Raw genomic sequence first — 26,221 nt, 5'->3', positions numbered from 1 at the left:
CAAAATTAAAAATAATGAATATTCAAAGGGAAAAACTAAATCACAACTTAAACAGTTGAAAGATTTCAAAAATAAAGTATTAACAGAAGAAGATATTGATGAATATATATAAATTATATAATCCTGAGCCGCAAAAAACAAAGGAACAAAACGCCCAGGTCCTTCAGATCATAAATGATGCACAAGCTTTAATTTATGATTCATTAGTTAAACCATTATTCAGCCCGACTTTTAAATGAAGATCAACTTTTGGAATTCATCCTTCAACATAAACTCGAAGCGGAAAGTATATCAAACCTTTATATACAGCAATTTAAAACAAATGAATAGAATACATCCAGAATTAATGAAAGGAGGAATGAAATCCAAAATCAAAGCAGATAAAATTAAACCTCCAACGACAGTACCGCCTCCTCCTTCAGTTAATCCTTCATCATTCACTTTATTATATCCATTTCAAACATTAAAGAAGCAAAAAAGATTTTAAAAAGGATTTCAAGATATTAAATAAACCAATTGACCCGAAAATTCAACCATTAAAGGAAAAATTTAGTCGACCTTCATTTGCTCCATATCCATATTCATACGAAATCGATCATCTGGAATATTCAAAAGGAAAAGTTACTTATTTATTTGCCATTAACATTAACACTAGATATTTATATTGCATTCCAGTGAAAGGGAAAACAGAACAGGAAACAAGAAGAGCTATTCAATACTTACTAGATCATGAAAGAGTAGATAATATCAGGGGTGATGGTGATAAAGGATTTCAGGCAGCTATGGCTCATTATTTCCCACAAATTAATTTTTACTTTTCATCCTCTCCATATACGTTTCATAATAAAATAGTTGATGCGGTAATGAGAACTCTTAGAGATGCGTTAGGGGTTAACGGTCAGATATACTGGGATGGAAATCATGACTCCATCATACAACAGTTAGTATATTATTACAATAATACATGGCATAGAACAATAAACATGAAACCAGTGGAAATGAAAAATGATATTTCAAAAGAATGGGAATATATTAGAAAGCAAATGGAAAGGTTAAATGATGTTAAACGTGAACAAATTAATTCGGGGCTCATGAATTTTAAACAAGGGGATAAAGTTTTGATTCATCTCGATTATGGAAAAACTGATAAATCAATGACAAAAAGAAGACGAAGATTTGACACAATAGCTGAATTTGTTAGATATATTAACGGTAATGTATTAGTTGAAGTTGACAAGAAATTAATAGAAATTCCGATTTATTTTATTACTCCATTATATTTAAATGATATTTAATTTTTTTATTTCGTAAGAAATGAGTGACAACAAAGCAGTCAAGAGTCCAGACAATGAATATAAAAAGAAACTAAACAGAATTAAATCAAAAATATGCTATTACAAAAAGAAGTCGCAATGCGGTGGGGTTGAAAACGATAAAGAAATAATCGAAAAATTAGAAACTTACCGTTCAATCATTAAACTGAGTGAAGCAAAAATAAAAGAATTTAATAGAATAAATAAATTGATTGGAAGAGATGAATTTAATAAAGATGAATTTTTAAACTCTATCCAAATTTAATTTTTATTCCTCTTCGACAACATCTCTCTTTCCATCATTACTGCATAACCACATTTTCTCAGTTTTAGTGGTTTGTTATTTTTAACATGTTCTTGCATCATTTTTATCATTTCCTCCCTTGTTATGATTCGTGGTAAATTTTGAGCTTGTGGGGTATTCATTTATGATAAAAATAAAAATTTAAATTATGCCGTTCTAAAGTTTGTGACAACATGACATTTTGACAACACAGCAGGGGAAGGTATTTATGACTTATTTTTGAAGAACTGAAGGTGTCACTACGTCACTCAGTGTCACTCGGTTATTTAACTTCTCTGAAAAAATGAGACAACATGACATTTTGACAACATAGTGGGTTATTCGATAATTAATTATTTTTGAAGAACTGAAGGTGTCACTACGTCACTCAGTGTCACTCGGTTATTTAACTTCTCTGAAAAAATGAGACAACATGACATTTTGACAACATAGTGGGTTATTCGATAATTAATTATTTTTGAAGAACTGAAGGTGTCACTACGTCACTCAGTGTCACTCGGTTATTTAACTTCTCTGAAAAAATGAGACAACATGACATTTTGACAACATAGTGGGTTATTCGATAATTAATTATTTTTGAAGAACTGAAGGTGTCACTACGTCACTCAGTGTCACTCGGTTATTTAACTTCTCTGAAAAAATGAGACAACATGACATTTTGACAACATCACAGGATTAATGCAAAAATAAATTCCAGTCATACTTTATAAAGCTTCATTTACAGGTATTTCATCGTCAGTAAATGATTCCTCATTATCGTTTGGTTCAACCTGTTTATATAATCCTTTCATTTCTTCTTTCAAAACATAATGCCATGTCTGTTTACCATCTATTCTTCTCTGTTTCTTATCACATTTATCCTTAATACTCATTTGAAAGTTTTTGTCTTTCATGTCTGATGGTTTGCAGAATAGAGCATTTTTACATGTCATACCTGCACACAATTCATCATAATGTGTATTTATCCATACATCTAAAGGATTTGTTGATAACTCGATTAAATCTTGTTTGGCTTCAGTCATCGGTATGATTCGTACATTAAATGATGAAAGGTCATATTGCATAAAATACGTCAGTAAATTATCATAAAATTCCTTAGTGCATGAATCCATTAAATTCTTGAAGTAATCAAATTGACCCTTAAATTTACCATTAACCCTTAAAACTACGTATCTTCTGTCTCCAACTTCAATTTTGACAGGGTAGACGTTATTAGTTACGAAAATGAAGTTTGCAACGTTCTGTGCTGTTCTTCTGGGTTGATTCTTTTCATTAATTCTAATCTCATTATCCGTAATAATTGATTTCAAAGCGTTGAAGTTTGCGAGTCTATCTTCACCAACATTCTTGAGTTCATTAAGTACAAGAAACATTTTATTTTCAACAACTGAGTTGAAATTACCCGTTAGCTCACCTATTTCAGTAATGTTTTTACATGAATAACCAGCGAGAAGTTCAGAAATAATATCTGTAAATCTGTTTTTACCTGTTCCCTGAAGTCCTTTCAAAATAATTGCTGTTTCATTCTTGATTCCAGGATGTTGAATCATTGATGCAATCCAGCCGAGAAGGTATTTATACACTTCATCGTTATTATCACAAATGGCTTCTTTAATGAAATTCATAAACATCTCAATTTTTGAGTAATCAGGCTTTTCAAGAATGTTGTATTTATAACCTTGAAACGTTGAGAAAACATCTGGGGAATCAGATTTAAAGCAAACACCCTTAACGGTTAATGAAGACAATTGATTTAATAGTACATCCCATGCTGTTATTGTTTTACCTTCTTCTTTAAATAATTTAATCATTTTGAGTGACTCTTTCATGTTTGACTGAAGAACAAATGATATTTGATTCATTTTGTCGTGTATGTTGTAATCTTTCTGAATGAAATATTTGTTTCCACAATCTACAAAACGAATTACACGTGATAACTCCTCAATTACTTCAGAACTGTTTTTATACTGATGATTTTCAGCCTTGCGTCTAATATCTGTTATCAAAAACGAGTCATCAAGTTTGATATCAAATGTTATTTTTGGCTTACGTAATAAAGGTAAAACATATTCATCATAATATTCCTTTTGATAAAGTTTTAGAATCTTCACCAAAACAAATGGAGAAGTCATTAAATATGCATATCTACTACGTGCTTTTTCAAAATTACTTTTAGCATTTTCTGTTAAACTGCAGAAGTTATAAACGTTATCGTATGCTTCATTAATTAAATGATTAGGTAACGAATTAATTGCTTGAAACAGTGTGAATAATGTTATTTCTTTTTCTAAATTCATGTTTCCACCATCATTATGTACTTCAAAATCACAGATGCCATCAACTATGCTTTGAGCTAGTTTATCGTCAATGTTTACATCTTTGTTTTCATTCATGATATTCTTTATTTCTTCATTCTTCTGTTCAACTCTTACCTTAATATTCAAATCATTTAATATATCATTCACTGTTCTGGTTAATGTTGAATCATAACTTCCACGAATGAATGAGTATGTATTGATTGGTTCTGATGCATTCTTTCGAACTCTTGAATCAGCCATAACCACTAATGAACGCTTTGAATCATCAATAGAAGTCATGATATCAATATCATAATCATTGCAGGAATAACATTTAATCATTCTGTTCGAAACTGCATAGAAGAAATTAGTGTTGCAATAAATGTGAAGACCTCCTGATGCGGTTTTAACGATAACATCTTTATCCGAAAGTTTTGATAAAATATCTTTTCTAACTGTTTCTTTAAGTTCATCATTGTATGATTTATTGATATCAACATCTATAATCGTTAAATTTGATATTTTATTTACTAATAAAGCCACACCAGTTTTCCTTCCTCTTCCTCCATCATGTTTGAGGTAGTTATGTAAATCAATCTTGTTTTCACCAATTCTTTCGTTGAGGGCTTTAGTTTCTGCCACAACTAATTCCTCAACTAATGAATCAATAACTTTTTCATCAGAAATGATCAAGTTGCTGTTGTTGTTGCTGTTGTTGTTGCTGTTGCTGTTGCTGTTGTTTGTTGCTGTCATTTATATAGAAATAAAAAAATAAAAATAATTTTAAAACTAACTTTATTTTTGGACTGCATCATATTTTCGTAAATGTTGTCAAAATGTCATGTTGTCTCATTTTTTCAGAGAAGTTAAATAACCGAGTGACACTGAGTGACGTAGTGACACCTTTAGTTCTTCAAAAATAAGTCATAACTGCCTTCCTCATTTCCCACTATGTTGTCAAAATGTCATGTTGTCTCATTTTTTCAGAGAAGTTAAATAACCGAGTGACACTGAGTGACGTAGTGACACCTTTAGTTCTTCAAAAATAAGTCATAACTGCCTTCCTCATTTCCCACTATGTTGTCAAAATGTCATGTTGTCTCATTTTTTCAGAGAAGTTAAATAACCGAGTGACACTGAGTGACGTAGTGACACCTTTAGTTCTTCAAAAATAAGTCATAACTGCCTTCCTCATTTCCCACTATGTTGTCAAAATGTCATGTTGTCTCATTTTTTCAGAGAAGTTAAATAACCGAGTGACACTGAGTGACGTAGTGACACCTTTAGTTCTTCAAAAATAAGTCATAACTGCCTAACCTGAAACCATGACGTAAACATTAACGATAACACATATTTCTGCAGTTCATCCACTACTTCATTACCTAATTAATTACAGACATAAAATATATTTAGTTCATTCAATAAATGCGGTACCACGCGAATACAGTCATAAATGGTGGCATGTATTCTTTACTTTGTCCCGTTGTTTGTGTATATCCTGAAACGTGATGTGTATGGTTTCCTTCTCCCTGAGTGTCGCTCCAGTAACAATTTATGGCAAACTTAACGTCATCTTTAACATCATATCCTTTACCTTTTGTCATTCCTGACCAATCCCAATATCTATGCTTATGCCAACCTGCTTGAGATGTGCTTAAATCTATGTAGTGACTGTGTGCAGGTAAATTTTCACCTGTAATCGTTTTACTTCCACCTATTTCCTTTGAAGAGTTTGCACAATACAAAAACCTGTCGACTATTTGTTCCCATGCACCAACACCAAACATTGCTTGAGGACCTCTCACATCCATAGATGTATAAATAGAACCTACTGGGTTCATTAAATCAAACATATGAGATAATATAGGATTGTCTCTTTTGAACTTAAAATATAGTGTAACTATTTCGGGTTTCTTCTGGTTTGTGTCAGAATATTTTTTATAATATAATCTTATGTTTTCAGGGTATGTAAAATCTTGACTATAATATTTATTTTTGTCATCTATATAATAATATACTATTCTCGTTTTTTCTATTGCATTATATCTTTTATATCTATAATAATCTAAATATAATGTTTGCTTTTGTTCATCTACATGCGGCGTTCTGACATCATCTCCATAGTCGAAATAATACGGTGCTGGAGCTACGTTAGACAATGTCATATCCGTCATTTCATAAACTCTTAAATATTTCTTTTGTTCGTCTCCATATAAGTTTAAGTAACAGTTGTTGTCTAATGGAACTTTAACTTGTGTGTCATCATTCTTTTTATAACTTACATACATTTCATTGTTATTTTTCGGAATGAGTTTACACCGCATACCATTTTTTAAGGAATGTACCAATTGCCCTCTAAAATATTTATTTTCTTCATAGACGGAAAAGTCACCAGCAATAGTTTCAATATTTTTAGTTGTTCCTATCAAACTTTGGTATATTTCATTCACATATTCTTTATCTGCTTTCTTCTCTAACTCATCGTTGACATATGTTTTATCCGCTTTAAGGTCTAAACATTCTGAAACCCATCCCGTATCAGCTTTAGTTTTTAAAATCTTTGATGTCCATTCATGATACCATCCAACCATTTCTTTAATTTCATTATCTTTTTCATTCACATATTCTTTATCTGCTTTCTTCATTAATGCACTAGTCACATATTCCTTATCTGCTTTCTTCATTAATTCACTGTTGACATATTCCTTATCTGCTTTCTTCATTAATGCACTAGTCACATATTCCTTATCTGCTTTCTTCATTAATTCACTGTTGACATATTCCTTATCTGCTTTCTTCATTAATGCACTAGTCACATATTCCTTATCTGCTTTCTTCATTAATTCACTGTTGACATATTCTTTATCTGCTTTCTTCATTAATGCACTAGTCACATATTCCTTATCTGCTTTCTTCATTAATTCACTGTTGACATATTCTTTATCTGCTTTCTTCATTAATGCACTAGTCACATATTCCTTATCTGCTTTCTTCATTAATTCACTGTTGACATATTCCTTATCTGCTTTCTTCATTAATGCACTAGTCACATATTCCTTATCTGCTTTCTTCATTAATTCACTGTTGACATATTCCTTATCTGCTTTCTTCATTATGTCATTTAGGAAACCTTTTATGAATTCCTCATTTAAATTAAATCTTCCAATCTTCAAAACTTTAGGAAATGCATTTAATGCGTAATATCTTTGTTCTTCTGGTGGAATTGATGTTATATCATCCGTTATACCTTTAATTTTTGAATTCATAAATAAAATTTCTTTTATATTTGATATCACTGCACCACCTTTGCAAACGAATTCGAAATGGTCATTTTTCAATACTATTTCCAAATCTCCATATTTCAACCTTTGCGTTTGTTCTGCCGTCTTTGAATTATATGCATATAAGGCGTATGTAATGGTCTGTGCCTTAAGTTGCTGTGGTTGTTGTTGTTTAATCATTTATTACGATTTAAAAATAAATATTTAATCCGTTATCTCATCAGCTATTTTTTCTATTTGAAATTGCCATAATATTTCATTCATGAATTCTAAATCACAATCAAATAGGTCAGTTACTCTAAATTTAATATTTGATAAATCTTTTGAATGAAGAATAAATGAATTCCCGGATAATTGAAACGGATATGATAAAGAAAATATGTTTAAGTTGATGGATAAAATGTTTTGTATTGATGGGTAAGAGTTAGGGTCTAATGTTTGATGTGAAAATCTCATTGGGGTATTAACTTTATCACATTTGATTAAAATGAAATTGGAACCAGTGTCAGAATACAAAACATCCCCAACATCTTTTTCAAAATTTAATATCCCCAACAATGAACGAAGATGAGGAGTACAAAATTTAATTTTCAGCGGAAATTTAATAAGGTTATTTATTTCATCAAGTTCAAAAAGTTTATCGGGTTTTGATTTAAAATTTTCTTCATACCATATGATAAATGATTCGTTTAAATAACTTAAAATCGTGTTAATATCCCATTTCGTGATCACATTATTTATATACATATCATACGTTTTTTCATGGTCATCTTTGATAAATGATATATAATCTGAAGGGTCTAAAAGAATGGGATTAAATTTACCACTCACAGAAACGAGAGTAACATTATAAATTCCGCTAACTGTTAAATTTAATTCACAGTTATTATTTGAAATAATATTGATAATTGACATTTTTATTACGATTAAAAATATGGTAAAGCGTTATTTTCCAGTGATAAATAAAACTAGAATAAGATTACCTCAAGAATTCATAAATTCAACGAATAAGAAATTCATTCATGTTATAAATTTTAGTGTTTTCAGAAAATATGAGTCGATGTCATATTCATCATCGGGTTATATTTCACTTCATTCAAATTTAGTTCAATCAAATCCATATAATGACCATTTCATAAGATTTTCAGATGGTATTAAAAATGTAATTGATAGATTAAAATATGAACAGATTGACAATATCGAATTTTTGGAATTTTGGTTTAAATATCCTGATGGAAAAAAGATTGAAGTTAAAGATAAAGCTGATACTATAACAAAAACAATTACAATGACCGATCCAGATAGTGGGGAACAAAAAGAAATAAAACAAACGATAGAAACTGGTGAAAGGTCAATTATTATCGATTATGATTCAAAGGATTATTATTCAATAATGTTAATGCTTGAATATTAAATAGCCTTAACAAAGAATTTTTCAAGTGATATTTTATATTCATCAACTATTTTATTATAAATATCATTATATGTTAAATGAAGTTCAGTTGTTGTTCCGTTCTTTGATATCTTAATTGTGCTAATATCCTTTATAGGATTTATTTTTGCAACTGTTCCGCAGCATGAAACCTCATCATCTATGAAAAATTGAATCTTAACGTCTGAATCTTGAACATCACAAAGAATGGCGATAATGTGAATTAATGATTCATAAGGTAAAATAATTAAACCGGATTGATCAATTAAATTTATTATTGAATCATAATTATCAGTTATTATATCACGGTAAATTTTCATTAATTCTGAATTAATGTCTATTTTATATGGCGCATTGCGACTGGAATCGTAGATTCCTGGGTTCTCGATGTTTGATGAAAGAGGTGGGGGGTATGTTGGATAAGTGGGAATTTCAACAGGTTCTTTACCGGGTTCAGATAAAATGATTGGGTCTCCATCTTCTTTATTTTGCTCCTCCTCCTTTTTCGGTAAGTCACGAGTTAATAAATTTGGTTGAGTTGCTGACCTTGTTAATTCAGGGCTAACATTAACTTTAACATTTTGAATAATTCGTGATTTATCATCATTTACGTTATAACCAACCGTAATCTCTGCTTTTGCGTTAGTGTTCTTTTGACTTGTGAAACGTCTTCTCATTTATATTCGAATAAAAAAGAAAAATATATTTAAAGTTTTATTTAGTTGTTACGGTAATATCCCAAGGTTCATCATTGTTTGCTTATACTTTCTTTGTAACTGCACCAATTATGTTATTGATATTGCTTTGAGTTTCTTCCAGTCTTATTTTATCATTTACAATATCTTTAATCATTTCATTACATGCATTCTTAAAACCATCTGATTTTTCTAATTTACGTCTATCACTTTCTTTAATTAAATCAAAGTTATAACCTTGTTGAGAATAAAGTGGTTTCTTTATCAATTCCTTGAACGCTTCTGAAAGTGAAGATGAAGAAATTCTTGCCACTTGAATTGGTTTAAATTCTGCTTTCATTGCTTCTTTCTGTTCATTGAACACTGGATCGAATAAAGCAACTTTAAAGAATTTCTTAGCTGGAATTTCAGGTCTCAAATTTGCATATTGACCATCAAACTGATTAACATATCGTGGTAATCCATCCGGTCCTTCTTCAATAGCGTTTAATTCTTCATTGAAATAAGAATATGGATTATGACGGTATGAATTAATTGGACCATGTTCACCTTCTCCAATGTATTGTTTAACAGCTTTTCCATTTTCATCAAATTGCATAGGATAACGTTCATTATATGCTTTACGTTTAGGATAATCAGATACAGTTAATTTATAACCATTTATGACTTTAATATTACCTTGACCATCAGTAACGAAAACTTCATTTATACCATCAGGTTTTCCATTTGGTCCTGTAATGTCTGCTTCATGTGCTTCCCAATTTGGACCATGACGTTTGGCATATGCTTGAGCTTCTGGTAATGTTAAAACGTTTCTCATTTGTTTTACATCCTTTTGAAGACCAGCAACAATATGAACTAATTCTTTCATTCCATCAGGAACTTTCATAGTTCTATTATATGCACCCCTTTTGTTTGTTCCTTGTTTTAATGGAACCTGTAGAAGATTTGCTATTTCTGTCATGTTTAATTATAAATAAAAAATAAAAAATAATTATAAAAAGTTAATCAAATTTAACACCTCCTTTATTTAAATCAACTATTATTTTCCATGTTCACCTAATTGTTGATATTGTTGTAAAGTTCATTAATGCTCATTGGTAAATTCACTTGATAAAGCATAACGTCAACTGTTGACGACTAAAAACCACTGAAAATGAAAAGTGTTGATAGATTTGATTTAATGTTTGTGCTTAATGCTTTGAAGTATTGAACAGCATGAAGAATGAACACTGAATGTGTCGACATTGAGTTAATAACTGATTAAAATATGATTTCTCATTTGTTATTAGTTTTGATTTCACCGCATCATCTAGAAAAATGAGTGAATGCAAAAATTCTCTATCAAAATTTAAATAGAAAGTGTTTCAAATAATTCATCCCGTTGTTTATCAATAATTTTATCCTCTAATCCTTGCTTCTTGATTGTATTATATAATTCTTTATACATTAAAAAGTTTTTTAAATATCTTCTGCTTCTTCTTGTGATAAATAAATAATTGAATTTTGATTAAATGCTTTAAAGATTCAAATGTATCATCTGAAGGTGAACCTGAACGGTTGATATAAATTAACACATGTGAATGGGGGGAAGTGTTAGCAATAATGATAATTTGTTTTAATATCGTTAATGTTTTACCTTTATTTTGTTTACCAAATTGCTGCAGTGATTGAATTTAAGTAACATTCAGAAATGGAATTTTCATTAATTTTTCCTTAGATAGAGCATTTCTATTATCACTCAATGCTTCATTAATCATATCATCTACGTATGTATATATACTCCCGCTAATTCTTCAATTTAAATCCATTTAATCAAAAATAAATTTATAATTTTATACATTTCTATTCATCAATATTTCATCATATGAACTTCTATACTGGTGGGTTGTTGGATGATATTTCAAACCTTCGTCCGGTGTCCATGTCCAATATGTAGTCCTATAAACCAAACCTGAGGAGGATTTGTCACCTTTGAACAGTAAGTGTCATTTTCACCCTGAATGATTGGATAAGCTTCACTTGTACTGTAACTTGTGAGTTGAAAGTTTCTAATCGATCAAAGAATATACCCGCTCCATCACGTTGAACTGGAATAGTGCATAAGAATGAAGTTTGGTCTTTCCATGTTCTAGCTAATGGTGTGCCATTATCATCATTCAGTGGTCTAGTTAATGAGTCCTCGTATTCTTCTGTGCATTCATTCACTCCATCTAAATCAGAAGCTTTGAAGCATACGTGTAAAGAATATGTCACCCACTGTGGTCATCGCTTGATCGGGGAAGTTTCTGGAATCTATAGTGACCTGAAACCTCGAAGCATTGGTTTCTTAAAACTGTTCTTTGCATTGCATTCTTCGGAAATGCTAACACAACATCTGTAACATTATGAAAGTATGAGAAATCTGAACTGATACCTTCAGGAGTGATGCAACCTCCATTTAGTGAACGAACGTCAATATGTTGAGCTGGAATCATGAATGGATCTTCCTTACTGAATAAACGTGGTATTGCTTTAACTGATTCTTCAATTAAACCGTATCCTGTGTGTAATGCATTTATCCTCTAAAACTTCCATTTGTGCATGAAATAATAACATCATCAAACTGTTGCGTCAGCAGATGTAGCGGCTAAGCTTGTAATTAATTTGGCAGGAAGTCCGATTTGTTGGAATTTGCGATCATATTTATAAACATGATTCATAATCTTTTCATAATTTCATCAGTTATCTTTTCATAACGTAATTTTGTAAATCAGCAACTCTAACGGTCAACCTGACAAAATACTAAAGTATCCCTGAAAACATAATATTTAAGAATGATATCACCAAATGATTTAGGATAATCATCGAACGCCTGAAATGCTAACAAATCATTTACCGGAATAATCATATCAAAAAGTGACATCAACTTCTTCATTTGCTTTCTTGAAAACTTCTGAAGGGTCAATATATTACCACATACTGAGTTATCATATTTTTGAACATTATATATAACGAATGAACAAACTTTTTAACTTTCCTTTCTGATTTCGGTTTATATGTTGCAAATGCGAAAGATTCACGGGCGCAATCCATCTGAAATAACCGGCATCACCTCTTTCAGTTTCTACTTCTAATTGTTTAAAGCTTTGATTTGATGATTTGTAACCAACGAATAAACGCATGCATTTAAAAGCGGCATCACATGTGAAAGCTTTATTTGAAACTAGATTGTTCTTAACTTTGCGTTTAATATATGTGTCACCTAATTGGTTCACATCATGAGCCGATTTGTAATTCTTAAATGAGTTTGTTTATCATCAAAATATGGAGCTCAGAGTCATAGCATGAACTTTCAAGTTCTCTATAATATCTTCTACCGTCATCTTTGCGAATATTTCATTTATCTTTTCGAATGAATAAACACATTTCCATTAATTTTAGTGTTTTGGCACAAATAGTTAGTCGTCATTTATTATTAAATAAAAAATCGAAATTAAAAGATGAAAATGAATTTTAATTTAATAAATAATCAACTATGGCTGCAGATTCTTTAAGAAACTGTGGGATAAAGTAAAAGAGGAGCGCATAAAGTTTGGGAAACAATGAAGAAAGGAGCAAATTGGATATTTAAGAATAAAGAAGCAATTAGTGACATTGCTGAATCAATAAACGCCAAAAGCTGCCCCAATAAGAGAAATTTTAAATAAAGAGAAAAGTTTATCAAAGACTACAACCAATACTAAGATAAAAATAATATTTATTTATTTTCCACTATCTACCCCTATTTTATTAAGTATTCCTTCAGCAATTCCACCAATTGCGTTACCTGCTTGTGCTCCCATCGCCGGATTACCTGCTTTAACCTAATACTCCACCTATGATAGTTCCTGCCGTTTTTCGCTACTGGTGCCAAAAAGTTTGCAACGGGTTTAATAATATTTTATGAACCCAACCTGCAGCTTTCTTAATTCCATCCCATAATTTTTTAAAGAATCCTGCCGCCATTTCTGATTTAATATTAATTAAAAAATATATTCATCACTTATATTCTAATTTTATTTAATGATAAATGAAAACCAATTTTAAAAATAAATAAACAAAGGAGGATGAAATAAATGAAAGTGGAAATGTTCAACAAAAAAAAACGTTGTTAAACCAATTACTGAATAAAAAATTTTTTCATCTGTTGATGAATTTAATGACTATTATGCTAATAATAAAAAATTATTTGAAGAATTGACAACGTTAAATTGAATAAAATGTTTAAAGTTGATGGATCAAAATTTCAAAAATAAAAGGAGTGGTTAGTTTGAAATCTATTCCCCAATCAAGAATCACCTCATTAATGAAAATTGATGATTTAACAAAAAAGAATAGAAGAGATTGAAGAAAGAATGAATCAATATAATTGATTTCATAAATTCAAATAATCATTAGTTTCAATTATTTTTAAAGTTTATTTTCATTATGAAAATAATTATTTCTAATTTCATTACTTTCTCCATACATACTAGATTTAAAGAATCAGAACATTTCCCATAATCTCCTAAATGTTTTCTTATCCCTAACGTGTGCCAGTTATTATGAAACTGTATAAACTTTATCTTTATCTTTGCATCTTTCATCACTTCCAATATTTATATCTCAGTTTTGATTTAGCATTTTCATTATTCATTAACGTTTAATAATTCACAGTCTTCCTTTTTAAATAAATGTTTTATGTATTCAGGATTTAATACTCTACGTTTATATGCTCCTAACTTATTCTAAAGGTTTTTCTACAAAATTTAGGAATTCCATCCTCTTTAATGTCATCAATGATTTCCATTTCGTTATATTTTCAATTTCTTCTTCTCGTTTATGAGGTCTTTGATTATGACTCCATTGATTCCATGAAATTAAATATTCTTTATCATTATATTTTATACCTCATTAGCTTATTTTGGCTTTCATATTCATTTAATAATTCACAATCTTCTTATTTTTAAATTGAAGTTTAACCCATTCAGGATTTAAACAATGTTTAATTAATCGCGGAATATCTGACATCATCTATATATAGCTTCTTTTATAAAAGATAAAAAAATAAATTATTTTAAAATTAATGTTAATTTTTTAATGATTTATAAATAAATATATTTTAATGCATCGTCTATATATAGATGTAACAAAAAAAGTCACTAAACCCGTCCACATATACTACTATTCAATTTAATATTTTGACACGCATTTAATTTAAGATTTTAATCTCCTCTCTTATGGAAACTTAAGGGTATAGTCCACTAAAAATTTTTAAGTTTTGACAATGAAAATAAGCTCTGTGACCATGTAAATATATATCTATGCAAAACGAGAGGTTATGCCATAATTTTTTTTAGTTATCAAATTTTCCTTTTTTTGAGAGAAGTCTCTCAATAATTTGAGAAGAATCTTTGATATAAAGAGATACACATTTGTAGAACGAAGTAAGTGTTTTCCAAACATTTTATATGTTCATCCTGTATAACAATATAAAGCTGCATAGTGCCATCTTGTGCGTTTGCTATTTTATGTACTTTTCATTGAGATAATCCCTCTTTCGGGTGATTTTAACAGTCAACTCAATTTTAAAATAAAGATTTCATCAAAATGATTTCGAAATTCGGATATTGATTATATAAATAGCACTGTTAACATATTTTGGATGAGTAAAAAATACCTTGTTTTGTATGCATTTAGTACACCTTTATTTTTGATTAAAACTATAAAATTTTTATTCCTTATATAATAAATAGTATATGTTACATAAACATGAAATTCAATAGCATTCAATTTTGGATTTTTTAGATTTGGTAAATTTTAGAAGAAATAAAATCAGCAATCAAAATAAAGAAACTTTTTTTGTATCTTCTATGATTACCTTTTGGTACTAAATTTTGCATTAATAAGTAAATTATCTGTATTATTCTGTGAGCACAAGCCCTCAGTTATGCTGGTAGTGAATGATGAATCGTCATTTTGCGAAGAGAACGCGATTATTAAGGTAATTTTGAGAATTGTCTTGAATTATTTAAAATTAAAGTTAATTGAATAGGTAGGATAACTAGCCTTTGCTAAATTTGTATAATTTGACCTTATTCTAGTTGGATCTGAGAATATTTTGCTGAAATAATAAATTTTATCGCCGATTTATGAAAATTTCTCTGATGGGACCGACTCGCTGAAACGTATTAGTGTTAATGGTAACTTGTCTGAATTTTCAAATTTTTTTCGAAATCCAAAAAATCACAAACAAAAGCATCAAAATTAGATTTGCATTTAAGGTTTTCATTTTTTTTTGGAAAATAAAAATATTTTTTCCCCAATAAAGTTTATTTTTACTTTTGAGAGGAATAGAAACGTTATTTTGGAATTTTGAAAAGACAGAAATGTTCCATTTTTAATGTAGATTCTAAAATGGGGTCAAATTTTTGATTGAACCGTTATCCATTGAAAAACCTCGATTTAAAAATGTTATTCCAAAATATTCATCTAATGATATAGTATATATTTATTAATTATTACTTTTTATTCAATTTTCACTTTTGGCGGGATTTCATTTTTTTGTTGTTGTATGGGCCATATTGTTCACCCAAAACGGAAAACAAAGGCAATGCATAACATTTTACTCCACGAACGTCGTCGACTCTCAGCGCGACAGATGCTTGGTGCTTGCATAATGACCGGAATGCCATATACAAAAGGTGCTCGCTTTCTTTCTCTTTGTGGAACTAAGCCCCCTGTGAAGAGTGGTGTCATGAGACAACAGAGATTTTGTGACGATAAGATTAGAAGACTTAAAAGTATTTCTCTAATGCTGTCGAGAAAGTCCTTCAGTGGTTACTTATCCATTGATGCAAGATGGACGCACAGGCGAAACTCGCCAAGTTGTACAATAACTGCGCTCGATGCTGTCACAAAAAGAGTTCTTGCATGCGTGAACATCAACCATATTGGTGGAAACAGACAGCATGCTCAGTATTCCGGAGCTTCCAACAATATGGAAAGTGCTGGAACTCGAATCATCTTGAAGCAATTAAAGAAATACAATATCTTGAAAGATGTTAAAGAGATTATTAAAGACCGAGATAACAAAAGTGTCTCTGTCTTTAAAGAATTTGAGTTAGTATCCCTATCTTGGGTACGGCGGCACTGCGTTCCACCTTACCCAAGATAACGGTTTGACACTTTACAAAACCACTAACGTATATTTTACAACACAAACACAAACACTAACTTAACCTTAAATATTTACAAAGCCGCCAACCACTTCACCTCACTAACATTTTCGCTAAAGACTTCACTAATGAAAAAATAAACGTTCTCACTAACGTTCCAACTAATGTTCTCACTTACAAAAGTATTGCAACTCTTCCCATTGCTGTGCTTCACACAATAGTTCATATTCTTCAGTATCGCTGCTGTCGCTCCAATCGTCAGAGTCAAAGTCACTGTCAAAATAAATGTTAGTAAGTTTTGACAAAGCTAATGAAACACGCTTACCGTTTGTATCTATTGCTTTTATATATCTCCCATTATGTTTGTTGTCATAAACGCTCAAACTAACTTTACCCTTTCTCCCTCGTATCTGATAGAATGTATTTTCACGAGGAACGAAGAACAAATTCTTGAACTCATGATCGTTGTAGTTTGTTATCTCAATAGTTTTCGTCATTTATATAAAAATAAAATAAAAATAAAATAAAAAATAAACTTAAAAATTAATGATATCACCACCCTCACACGTATGAAAACATAGCACAAAAATAAATTTAGGGTAGAAGGTTAGATCTAACCCGATTTCTAACCTCATTTCTACCCTGTTGAATTCATTGCTTTATAACTCTCTTCCTTTCTCCAACTCTTCTAGCTTCTTCTTAAGTTCAGCAATGTTGTCCTCATGAAGTTTAATCTTTCTCAAAATTCCTTCTTTATCTAATGGTTGCTTTATCTTTCTAAACTGAACTCTACCATCCTTCATAATATGAATGTAAAAACCTTCTGGAATAGTTCCTGATTTAATGTATTCTACCAAAAACTTTTGTTTCATTGCTTCAGTGACTTTAGTCGTCATTTCAATCAAGGTGAAGCTAGCACAGCGATAATGGATTTCATGACTTTTTAGTATTTCATACAATCTTAACAGATAGCCTTACAAGTACTTCCAGTGTCCCTAGCTGCCCTCCTTTTTATATAACTCCATGACATTTATAATCTCGCGAAACTTAACAGGTAGCATAACAGATTAAAATCAGATGAGGTTTTGAACCAAAATTTCTAAGCAACGTTGTCAAGGATTTTGAGGAACTAGGGACAGAGTGTGGCAAAGTCCAAGATTTAATTTATCTTCATCTGTTTCATCAGCTATCTCATCTAATATGCCAATATTTTATTCATAACTCGTGGCAAACCACTAACTTTCATTATGTTCATCTGCATGCTTCATCTGATAGAAAGTATGACTTTCATTAACTCTGTGAGATAATGAAAACTACTAGGGACAGAGACCATGGCAAAGTTTATGACTTTCATTATTTCCAGAACTTAATGAAAACTACTAGGGACAGAGACCATGGCAAAGTTCATGATTTAATTTATTCTCTCACTAACAACAAACACAAACTCCAACACTAACATCAAGTACTAACTTCAGCACAAATGACAAACACTAACAACAAACACAAACTCCAACACTAACATCAAGTACTAACTTCAGCACAAATGACAAACACTAACAACAAACACAAACTCCAACACTAACGACAAAAATAAATGTCCTCACTTCTTAACAAAGTAATATGTGCTTCTTACACCACCATAGCTCAAACGTTTCTTTTCAAACATCGATTGAAACTTATTTTGAGCCATTGGCTTTAGTCTCTTTTTCTTCAAATACGCCAAGAAATCTTCTTCACATCTTTTCACTTCATAGCCTTCTTTAAACTCCTCCTTGTTAAGTTCTATGAAATCCTTTATATCATTCTTTGTTGCAATGGCTTCTTCACGAACGACATCGTGAACTATTTCATCATTGCATTCATGTATGACCTCCTCACTGTTCTCATGAACTATTTCAACACTGTTCTCATGAACGACCTCCTTACTGTCTTTCATAAGCGTTTCAAAGTCTCCTTTACTCATTACTTCAATCTCATGCTGTTCACAGTAGTACTTAAACTCACTGTATATGTCTTTGTTGTATGTTATATTGCTTCCCATGTACTCCATGAATTTTTCAAGCACTTCCTCATAATTCACTGTTTCTTTCTTTCCACGACCTTCTAATATCATACTTGCTTCGTAAATATAACTTCTTGCAGAACCGTCTCGCTTTCTACTTCTCTTCACAAATTCTCTCATCTTGCCACCAAATACATTTGAACTACATGCAAAGAATTCATTCTCCTTCGCAAATTCTTTATATCTTCTGTAGCACTCTGTACAATTCCATCCGGATACAAACTTTTCATAGAACTCCTCGTAAAACATTTGGTAAGGTGTTTTGTTCATTTCGATGAGTTCTTGTTTAGCCCTGGTGAATGGTATCTTCCTTACATCAAATTCACTTAAATCTTTCTTCATGAAGTACGTCAGTAAGTTTGAATAAAACTCTTCATTAAAGCTTTCAATGAGATTTGAGAAATATTCGTAATTTCCTTTGTATCTGCTGCTTACGTCAATGACAACAAATCTTCTGTCGTCTTTGTCAATCTTTACTGAGTTGAAGTTGTTAGATATCATGATGATATTACAAACATTCTCTATCTTTCTTACTGGCTGACACTTCTGATTTAAGTCCAACTGAGTCTCTGTTACTATTGACTTTAGTGCGTCGTGGTTCATGACCTTAGACGTATCGCATGAGCTTAGTTCATTGCATACGATGAGCTTCATGTTCTCAATAGCAGCATTGAATCTACCAACCACATTCTCTATTGCCGTTATATTATTGTTGGCGTACTTGCTAATGAGCTCGCATAGAACATTACTAAGTACATTCTTACCAGTTCCTTGCTTTCCTGTTAACAAAAGTACTGTTCCAGTCTTTCCACAAGGATTTTGAACGATGTAGGCGAACCAGTTCAAAACATACTCATAAAGCTCTTCATCCTCATTACATATGACATCGTGAACATGTTTCAAATATCCTTCAATAATGCTTTCATCTACTTCATTCAGTACCTCATACTCATATCCTCTGAAATAGCTGTAAATGTCATCTCTTTCGTCAAAGAATCTCATGCCTGACTTCATAAGATAGTTCTTGTTCTGACCCGCTTCATAAATCATCAGTGCGTTCACATCCTTCTCTTCAATACGTCCTACATAAACACTCTTCATGAGCTTATTGAATTCCTTGCTATCTACTGACACAAGTGTTGTTGTGTCTCGTATTCCATCATAATCTTTCACTAGATATGTCATACGTGCTCCGTCAATAACGACAACACATCTTCTTAAGTCATTTATAACACTAGCTATGTCAATACCTTCTTCACTCATGTACTTATTTCTCCTCAAGTCCTTTAGTGTGAAAGTGTCTCTAAGTTCTATTTCAAGCAATTCATTTACACATCCTTTGCAATACTTCTCTATAAAATATTTCTGTCGTTCTTTACTAAGTTTCTTAACAGCTCTGAAGAACCATGTGTTTTGACTCAAACATCCTTCACAACTTCTCTCATTCATTCCTAGTTCTTTCATGTCATTATCTTCAACCTCTATGGTCTCATTGACTAAGGTCAAAGGGTTCTTAGTCATTGCTGGTCTTATCTGAAACAATGTTTGTGCAACAGGTTTAACTAGTTCAGCAACGTCCTTCCTTAATATGAATAGCTGTTTCCACTCATCTTTGCTAACAGTTCTTTCATAACCACTGACAGTAATGATTTCATTTGCTGACCTTAGACACTTATGTTCTATCATTTGTATTGCTTTTGTGTAAGGCTTTCGTGAGCATAGGTTGTATATGTCATTCCTGCAATGTTCATTCATGCCAATAGTACTAAATCCTTTCTTTGCTGTTGAGTGCATAATATCCATTAGTTCCTGTGTTCGTATTGCTGTCTCATAAAATACAACAAGACCTTTGTCATCTATGACGTACTTACCGAAAACATTGCTTATATTCTTTAACCATGAAATAACATCCTCATTCATGCTGTCAAACATGAAGTAAGGTCTTACATACTCTTCACTTATAAGATACTCCACAAAATACTTGTTAAGCTCTATGTCCTCGTGAGCGATTTCATTAGGTTTGATATTAGTTCCTTTTGTCATTGCTGTCATGTACTTCACTCTCATAGTTCCTTTCAATAGCGTAAAAATACTTCATTGTTTCATAACTGCTCTAAATTCTGTTCAAAATTCGTACAACATAACTTTTTAACATTAGTGAAAGAACATGAGCGAAACAACAACATCTAACATTACAGAAGAAGTCAATGACAATGCCGATGAAAACATTACAGAAGGAGCTAGTGAAAATATTGACGAGTTCAGTGAGGAAGAAGATATTGAGGACGTCAATGAGAACGTTAGTGGGGAACAAACTCAATGGGAAACATTGAGAAATCATGAAGATTATGAGATTTGTACGACATATCCTTTTACTATTCGTCGAAAGAAAGACAAACATATTATGAGTGAATGCTTAAATAATTATGGTTATATTGTGCTTAGTTTAAACAACAAAATGCATTTAAAGCATAGAATTATTGCAGAACAGTGGATTGAAAATCCAAACAATTTGAAAGAAATAGACCATATAAATCATGATAGAACGGACAACAGAATCTCAAACCTTCGTTGGTGTTCTAGATCTGAAAACAATAGAAATAAAAGCAAGTATGGCGATATAGTTTATGAGTTCGTTGATGAAATATCTGACGAAGCTGTTGAAATAACAGATTATGGTAAGCATTCGTTTGAGTTCTACTACTATGTTGAGAATGAAGACGCATTCTATTATTATACAGGTCTTAACTATCGAAAACTTCATATAAACTTTACAAAAACAGGTGCTGCTTATGTTTGTATGATAGATACAGAAAACAAGAGTGTAATTTTATTCATAAACAAATTCAAACGCTTGTACGGCTTCATGTAGGACAAACATTATTTTTCAACACTAACGCCAACACTTAGGACAAACATTCATGACTAACATTACTGTATAACATAGACACTAACTTCATCGAAACTAAACGTAAATGTTTTGTCATGACTTCTTCGTATATGCTTTGTCATGATTTCATCGTAAATGTTTTGTCAAAACTTCATCGTATATGTTTTGTCATGACTTCATCGTAAATGTTTTGTCATGACTTCATCGTATATGTTTTGTCATGATTTCATCGTAAATGTTTTGTCATGACTTCATCGTAAATGTTTTGTCATGACTTCATCGTAAATGTTTTGTCATGACTTCTTCGTATATGTTTTGTCATGACTTCATCGTATATGCTTTGTCAAAACTTCATCGAAACTAAACGTAAATGTTTTGTTATGATTTCATCGAAACTAAACGTAAATGTTTTGTCATGATTTCTTCGTATATGTTTTGTCATGATTTCATCGTAAATGCTTTGTCGAACTTAAACGTAAATGTTTTCAGTGTCACCACGTCACCATGTCACCAGGTTATTTAACTTCTCTTAAAATTACTGACAACATGACATTTTGACAACAGTCCAGGAAATAAATTTTATCGTTTATGTTTACGTTAATGTTTTCATTAATGATTTCGTAAATGTTTTGTCATGACTTCATCGTATATGCTTTGTCATGATTTCATCGTATATGCTTTGTTATGATTTCATCGTATATGCTTTGTTATGACTTCATCGTATATGCTTTGTCGAACTTAAACATAAATATTTTGTCATGATTTCATCGAAACTAAACGTAAACACTTTGTCATGACTTCATCGTATATGTTTTGTCATGATTTCATCGTAATGAGTGTAAATGACCCAAAAATATATTTTAGGTGAAGAGGTGAGATTTCACCTCTTTTTTCACCTGTTTTTTCACCCTCATGAATTTTCATGAATTTTCATGAATTTTATATATTAATGTTTTCGTTAAGCCACTTTGTGCCGTCAGTCAGTCAGTCAGTTTAGGAAAGACTTTAGAAAGTTGTTGGAAAATAAGTCCTGGGAAGAGTATTATAAGGCGTTTTGTGAAGAATATAGCAACAGTCCGAATTCCGGCGGTTGCTTTTTATACAAAATTCATGCAGGAAATTCTTGAGTTTTGGTTGAAAGAATACGGTCGAGCCAAAAGTGGCTCAACCTCAAAACAAGCATTTTATGAGCTTACTAAGGGCGTTATGAATGAATTCAAAGGTATTTACATACATCCTGACCTCGTTCATTTTGTTGCTGAATTCAGCAAAAAAATGTTTCGGGTAGAAGGGTAGATCTAACCCGATAACTACCCTCTTTCCTACCCTCGTGAATTTACACTAAAAATAATGTTTAGGTAGATGGTTTTTAGGTTATTCAATAATTAATTATTTTTGAAGAACTGAAGGTGTTACCATGTTACCATGTGCTACCAGGTTAATTAACTTCTCTTAAAATTACTGACAACATGACATTTTGACAACACAGCAGGATTAATGCAAAAATAAATTCCAATCATACTTTATAAAACTTCATTTACAAGTATTTCATCGTAAATGTTTTGTTATGACTTCATCGAAACTAAACGTATATGTTTTGTCATGACTTCATCGTAAATGTTTTGTTATGACTTCATCGAAACTAAACGTATATGTTTTGTCATGACTTCATCGTATATGTTTTGTTATGACTTCATCGAAACTAAACGTATATGTTTTGTCATGACTTCATCGTATATGTTTTGTTATGACTTCATCGTATATGCTTTGTCAAACATAAACGTAAACACTTTGTCAAGACTTCATCGAAACTAAACATAAATGCTTTGTCATGACTTCATCGTAAACTAAACGTAAATGTTTGTCATGATTTCTTCGTAAACTAAACGTAAATGCTTTGTCATGATTTCTTCGTAAATGTTTTGTCATGATTTCATCGAAACTAAACATAAATGCTTTGTCATGATTTCTTCGTATATGTTTTGTCAAAACTTCATCGTATATGTTTTGTCAAAACTTCATCGTATATGCTTTGTCAAAACTTCTTCGTATATGTTTTGTCATGACTTCTTCGTATATGCTTTGTCAAAACTTCATCGTAATGAGTGTAAATGACCCAAAAATAATGTTTCGGGTAGAAGGGTAGATCTAACCCGATAACTACCCTCTTTCCTACCCTCGTGAATTTACACTAAAAATAATGTTTAGGTAGATGGTTTTTAGGTTATTCAATAATTAATTATTTTTGAAGAACTGAAGGTGTTACCATGTTACCATGTGCTACCAGGTTAATTAACTTCTCTTAAAATTACTGACAACATGACATTTTGACAACACAGCAGGATTAATGCAAAAATAAATTCCAATCATACTTTATAAAACTTCATTTACAAGTATTTCATCGTAAATGTTTTGTTATGACTTCATCGAAACTAAACGTATATGTTTTGTCATGACTTCATCGTAAATGTTTTGTTATGACTTCATCGAAACTAAACGTATATGTTTTGTCATGACTTCATCGTATATGTTTTGTTATGACTTCATCGAAACTAAACGTATATGTTTTGTCATGACTTCATCGTATATGTTTTGTTATGACTTCATCGTATATGCTTTGTCAAACATAAACGTAAACACTTTGTCAAGACTTCATCGAAACTAAACATAAATGCTTTGTCATGACTTCATCGTAAACTAAACGTAAATGTTTTGTCATGATTTCTTCGTAAACTAAACGTAAATGCTTTGTCATGATTTCTTCGTAAATGTTTTGTCATGATTTCATCGAAACTAAACATAAATGCTTTGTCATGATTTCTTCGTATATGTTTTGTCAAAACTTCATCGTATATGTTTTGTCAAAACTTCATCGTATATGCTTTGTCAAAACTTCTTCGTATATGTTTTGTCATGACTTCTTCGTATATGCTTTGTCAAAACTTCATCGTAATGAGTGTAAATGACCCAAAAATAATGTTTCGGGTAGAAGGGTAGATCTAACCCGATAACTACCCTCTTTCCTACCTCGTGAATTTACACTAAAAATAATGTTTAGGTAGATGGTTTTTAGGTTATTCAATAATTAATTATTTTTGAAGAACTGAAGGTGTTACCATGTTACCATGTGCTACCAGGTTAATTAACTTCTCTTAAAATTACTGACAACATGACATTTTGACAACACAGCAGGATTAATGCAAAAATAAATTCCAATCATACTTTATAAAACTTCATTTACAAGTATTTCATCGTAAATGTTTTGTTATGACTTCATCGAAACTAAACGTATATGTTTTGTCATGACTTCATCGTAAATGTTTTGTTATGACTTCATCGAAACTAAACGTATATGTTTTGTCATGACTTCATCGTATATGTTTTGTTATGACTTCATCGAAACTAAACGTATATGTTTTGTCATGACTTCATCGTATATGTTTTGTTATGACTTCATCGTATATGCTTTGTCAAACATAAACGTAAACACTTTGTCAAGACTTCATCGAAACTAAACATAAATGCTTTGTCATGACTTCATCGTAAACTAAACGTAAATGTTTTGTCATGATTTCTTCGTAAACTAAACGTAAATGCTTTGTCATGATTTCTTCGTAAATGTTTTGTCATGATTTCATCGAAACTAAACATAAATGCTTTGTCATGATTTCTTCGTATATGTTTTGTCAAAACTTCATCGTATATGTTTTGTCAAAACTTCATCGTATATGCTTTGTCAAAACTTCTTCGTATATGTTTTGTCATGACTTCTTCGTATATGCTTTGTCAAAACTTCATCGTAATGAGTGTAAATGACCCAAAAATAATGTTTCGGGTAGAAGGGTAGATCTAACCCGATAACTACCCTCTTTCCTACCCTCGTGAATTTACACTAAAATAATGTTTAGGTAGATGGTTTTTAGGTTATTCAATAATTAATTATTTTTGAAGAACTGAAGGTGTTACCATGTTACCATGTGCTACCAGTTAATTAACTTCTCTTAAAATTACTGACAACATGACATTTTGACAACACAGCAGGATTAATGCAAAAATAAATTCCAATCATACTTTATAAAACTTCATTTACAAGTATTTCATCGTAAATGTTTTGTTATGACTTCATCGAAACTAAACGTATATGTTTTGTCATGACTTCATCGTAAATGTTTTGTTATGACTTCATCGAAACTAAACGTATATGTTTTGTCATGACTTCATCGTATATGTTTTGTTATGACTTCATCGAAACTAAACGTATATGTTTTGTCATGACTTCATCGTATATGTTTTGTTATGACTTCATCGTATATGCTTTGTCAAACATAAACGTAAACACTTTGTCAAGACTTCATCGAAACTAAACATAAATGCTTTGTCATGACTTCATCGTAAACTAAACGTAAATGTTTTGTCATGACTTCATCGTAAACTAAACGTAAATGCTTTGTCATGATTTCTTCGTAAATGTTTTGTCATGATTTCATCGAAACTAAACATAAATGCTTTGTCATGATTTCTTCGTATATGTTTTGTCAAAACTTCATCGTATATGTTTTGTCAAAACTTCATCGTATATGCTTTGTCAAAACTTCTTCGTATATGTTTTGTCATGACTTCTTCGTATATGCTTTGTCAAAACTTCATCGTAATGAGTGTAAATGACCCAAAAATAATGTTTCGGGTAGAAGGGTAGATCTAACCCGATAACTACCCTCTTTCCTACCCTCGTGAATTTACACTAAAAATAATGTTTAGGTAGATGGTTT

At 31.1% G+C, this 26,221-nt stretch overlaps 9 protein-coding genes across 9 annotated transcripts, besides 4 other annotated features; 2 read left to right on the top strand and 7 right to left on the bottom strand.

The window, feature by feature from the left end:
* Positions 1–11,714: part of a mobile genetic element that runs on past the window's edge.
* On the bottom strand, positions 2,322–3,428 carry TVAGG3_0105040 (uncharacterized protein; the record flags this gene model as incomplete). Its single annotated transcript, XM_051222917.1, has 1 exon — positions 2,322–3,428. The coding sequence occupies one exon, from the start codon at positions 3,426–3,428 to the stop codon at positions 2,322–2,324; it is 1,107 nt and encodes a 368-aa protein (XP_051107903.1).
* TVAGG3_0105030 (Prim-pol domain family) lies at positions 3,809–4,667 on the bottom strand (the record flags this gene model as incomplete). Its single annotated transcript, XM_051222916.1, has 1 exon — positions 3,809–4,667. A coding segment is annotated over one exon (859 nt), but the record flags the coding sequence as incomplete, so codon positions are not given.
* TVAGG3_0105020 (phage tail repeat-like family) lies at positions 5,933–7,375 on the bottom strand (the record flags this gene model as incomplete). The annotated part of the gene is made up of 1 exon (XM_051222915.1): positions 5,933–7,375. A coding segment is annotated over one exon (1,443 nt), but the record flags the coding sequence as incomplete, so codon positions are not given.
* Positions 8,606–9,304, bottom strand: TVAGG3_0105010 (uncharacterized protein; the record flags this gene model as incomplete). Its single annotated transcript, XM_051222914.1, has 1 exon — positions 8,606–9,304. One exon carries the CDS (start codon positions 9,302–9,304, stop codon positions 8,606–8,608), a length of 699 nt encoding a protein of 232 aa, XP_051107900.1.
* Positions 9,387–10,286, bottom strand: TVAGG3_0105000 (uncharacterized protein; the record flags this gene model as incomplete). The annotated part of the gene is made up of 1 exon (XM_051222913.1): positions 9,387–10,286. The coding sequence occupies one exon, from the start codon at positions 10,284–10,286 to the stop codon at positions 9,387–9,389; it is 900 nt and encodes a 299-aa protein (XP_051107899.1).
* A 2,860-nt stretch (positions 11,715–14,574) lies between the features above and the next one.
* Positions 14,575–14,596: a mobile genetic element.
* Positions 14,575–14,596: a terminal%2Cinverted (terminal inverted repeat of Kolobok-1_TV transposon ID:TVAGG3_0013400).
* A 1,300-nt stretch (positions 14,597–15,896) lies between these two features.
* Positions 15,897–16,499, top strand: TVAGG3_0104970 (zebrafish ch211-108c17.2-related family; the record flags this gene model as incomplete). Its single annotated transcript, XM_001288744.1, has 1 exon — positions 15,897–16,499. The coding sequence occupies one exon, from the start codon at positions 15,897–15,899 to the stop codon at positions 16,497–16,499; it is 603 nt and encodes a 200-aa protein (XP_001288745.1).
* Positions 16,500–18,100: 1,601 nt separating this feature from the next.
* Positions 18,101–18,550, bottom strand: TVAGG3_0104960 (uncharacterized protein; the record flags this gene model as incomplete). Its single annotated transcript, XM_051222912.1, has 1 exon — positions 18,101–18,550. One exon carries the CDS (start codon positions 18,548–18,550, stop codon positions 18,101–18,103), a length of 450 nt encoding a protein of 149 aa, XP_051107898.1.
* A 36-nt stretch (positions 18,551–18,586) lies between these two features.
* Positions 18,587–20,107: a mobile genetic element.
* On the bottom strand, positions 18,998–19,825 carry TVAGG3_0104950 (uncharacterized protein; the record flags this gene model as incomplete). Its single annotated transcript, XM_051222911.1, has 1 exon — positions 18,998–19,825. A coding segment is annotated over one exon (828 nt), but the record flags the coding sequence as incomplete, so codon positions are not given.
* Positions 20,108–20,729: 622 nt separating the features above from the next.
* Positions 20,730–21,434, top strand: TVAGG3_0104930 (His-Me finger endonucleases family; the record flags this gene model as incomplete). The annotated part of the gene is made up of 1 exon (XM_051222910.1): positions 20,730–21,434. One exon carries the CDS (start codon positions 20,730–20,732, stop codon positions 21,432–21,434), a length of 705 nt encoding a protein of 234 aa, XP_051107896.1.
* Positions 21,435–26,221: the final 4,787 nt, after the last annotated feature.

The sequence above is a fragment of the Trichomonas vaginalis genome, chromosome IV (genome assembly GCF_026262505.1).
Source record: "Trichomonas vaginalis G3 chromosome IV, whole genome shotgun sequence".
Taxonomy (NCBI): Eukaryota; Parabasalia; order Trichomonadida; family Trichomonadidae; genus Trichomonas; species Trichomonas vaginalis.
This window is presented reverse-complemented; position numbering and strand designations above follow the sequence as displayed.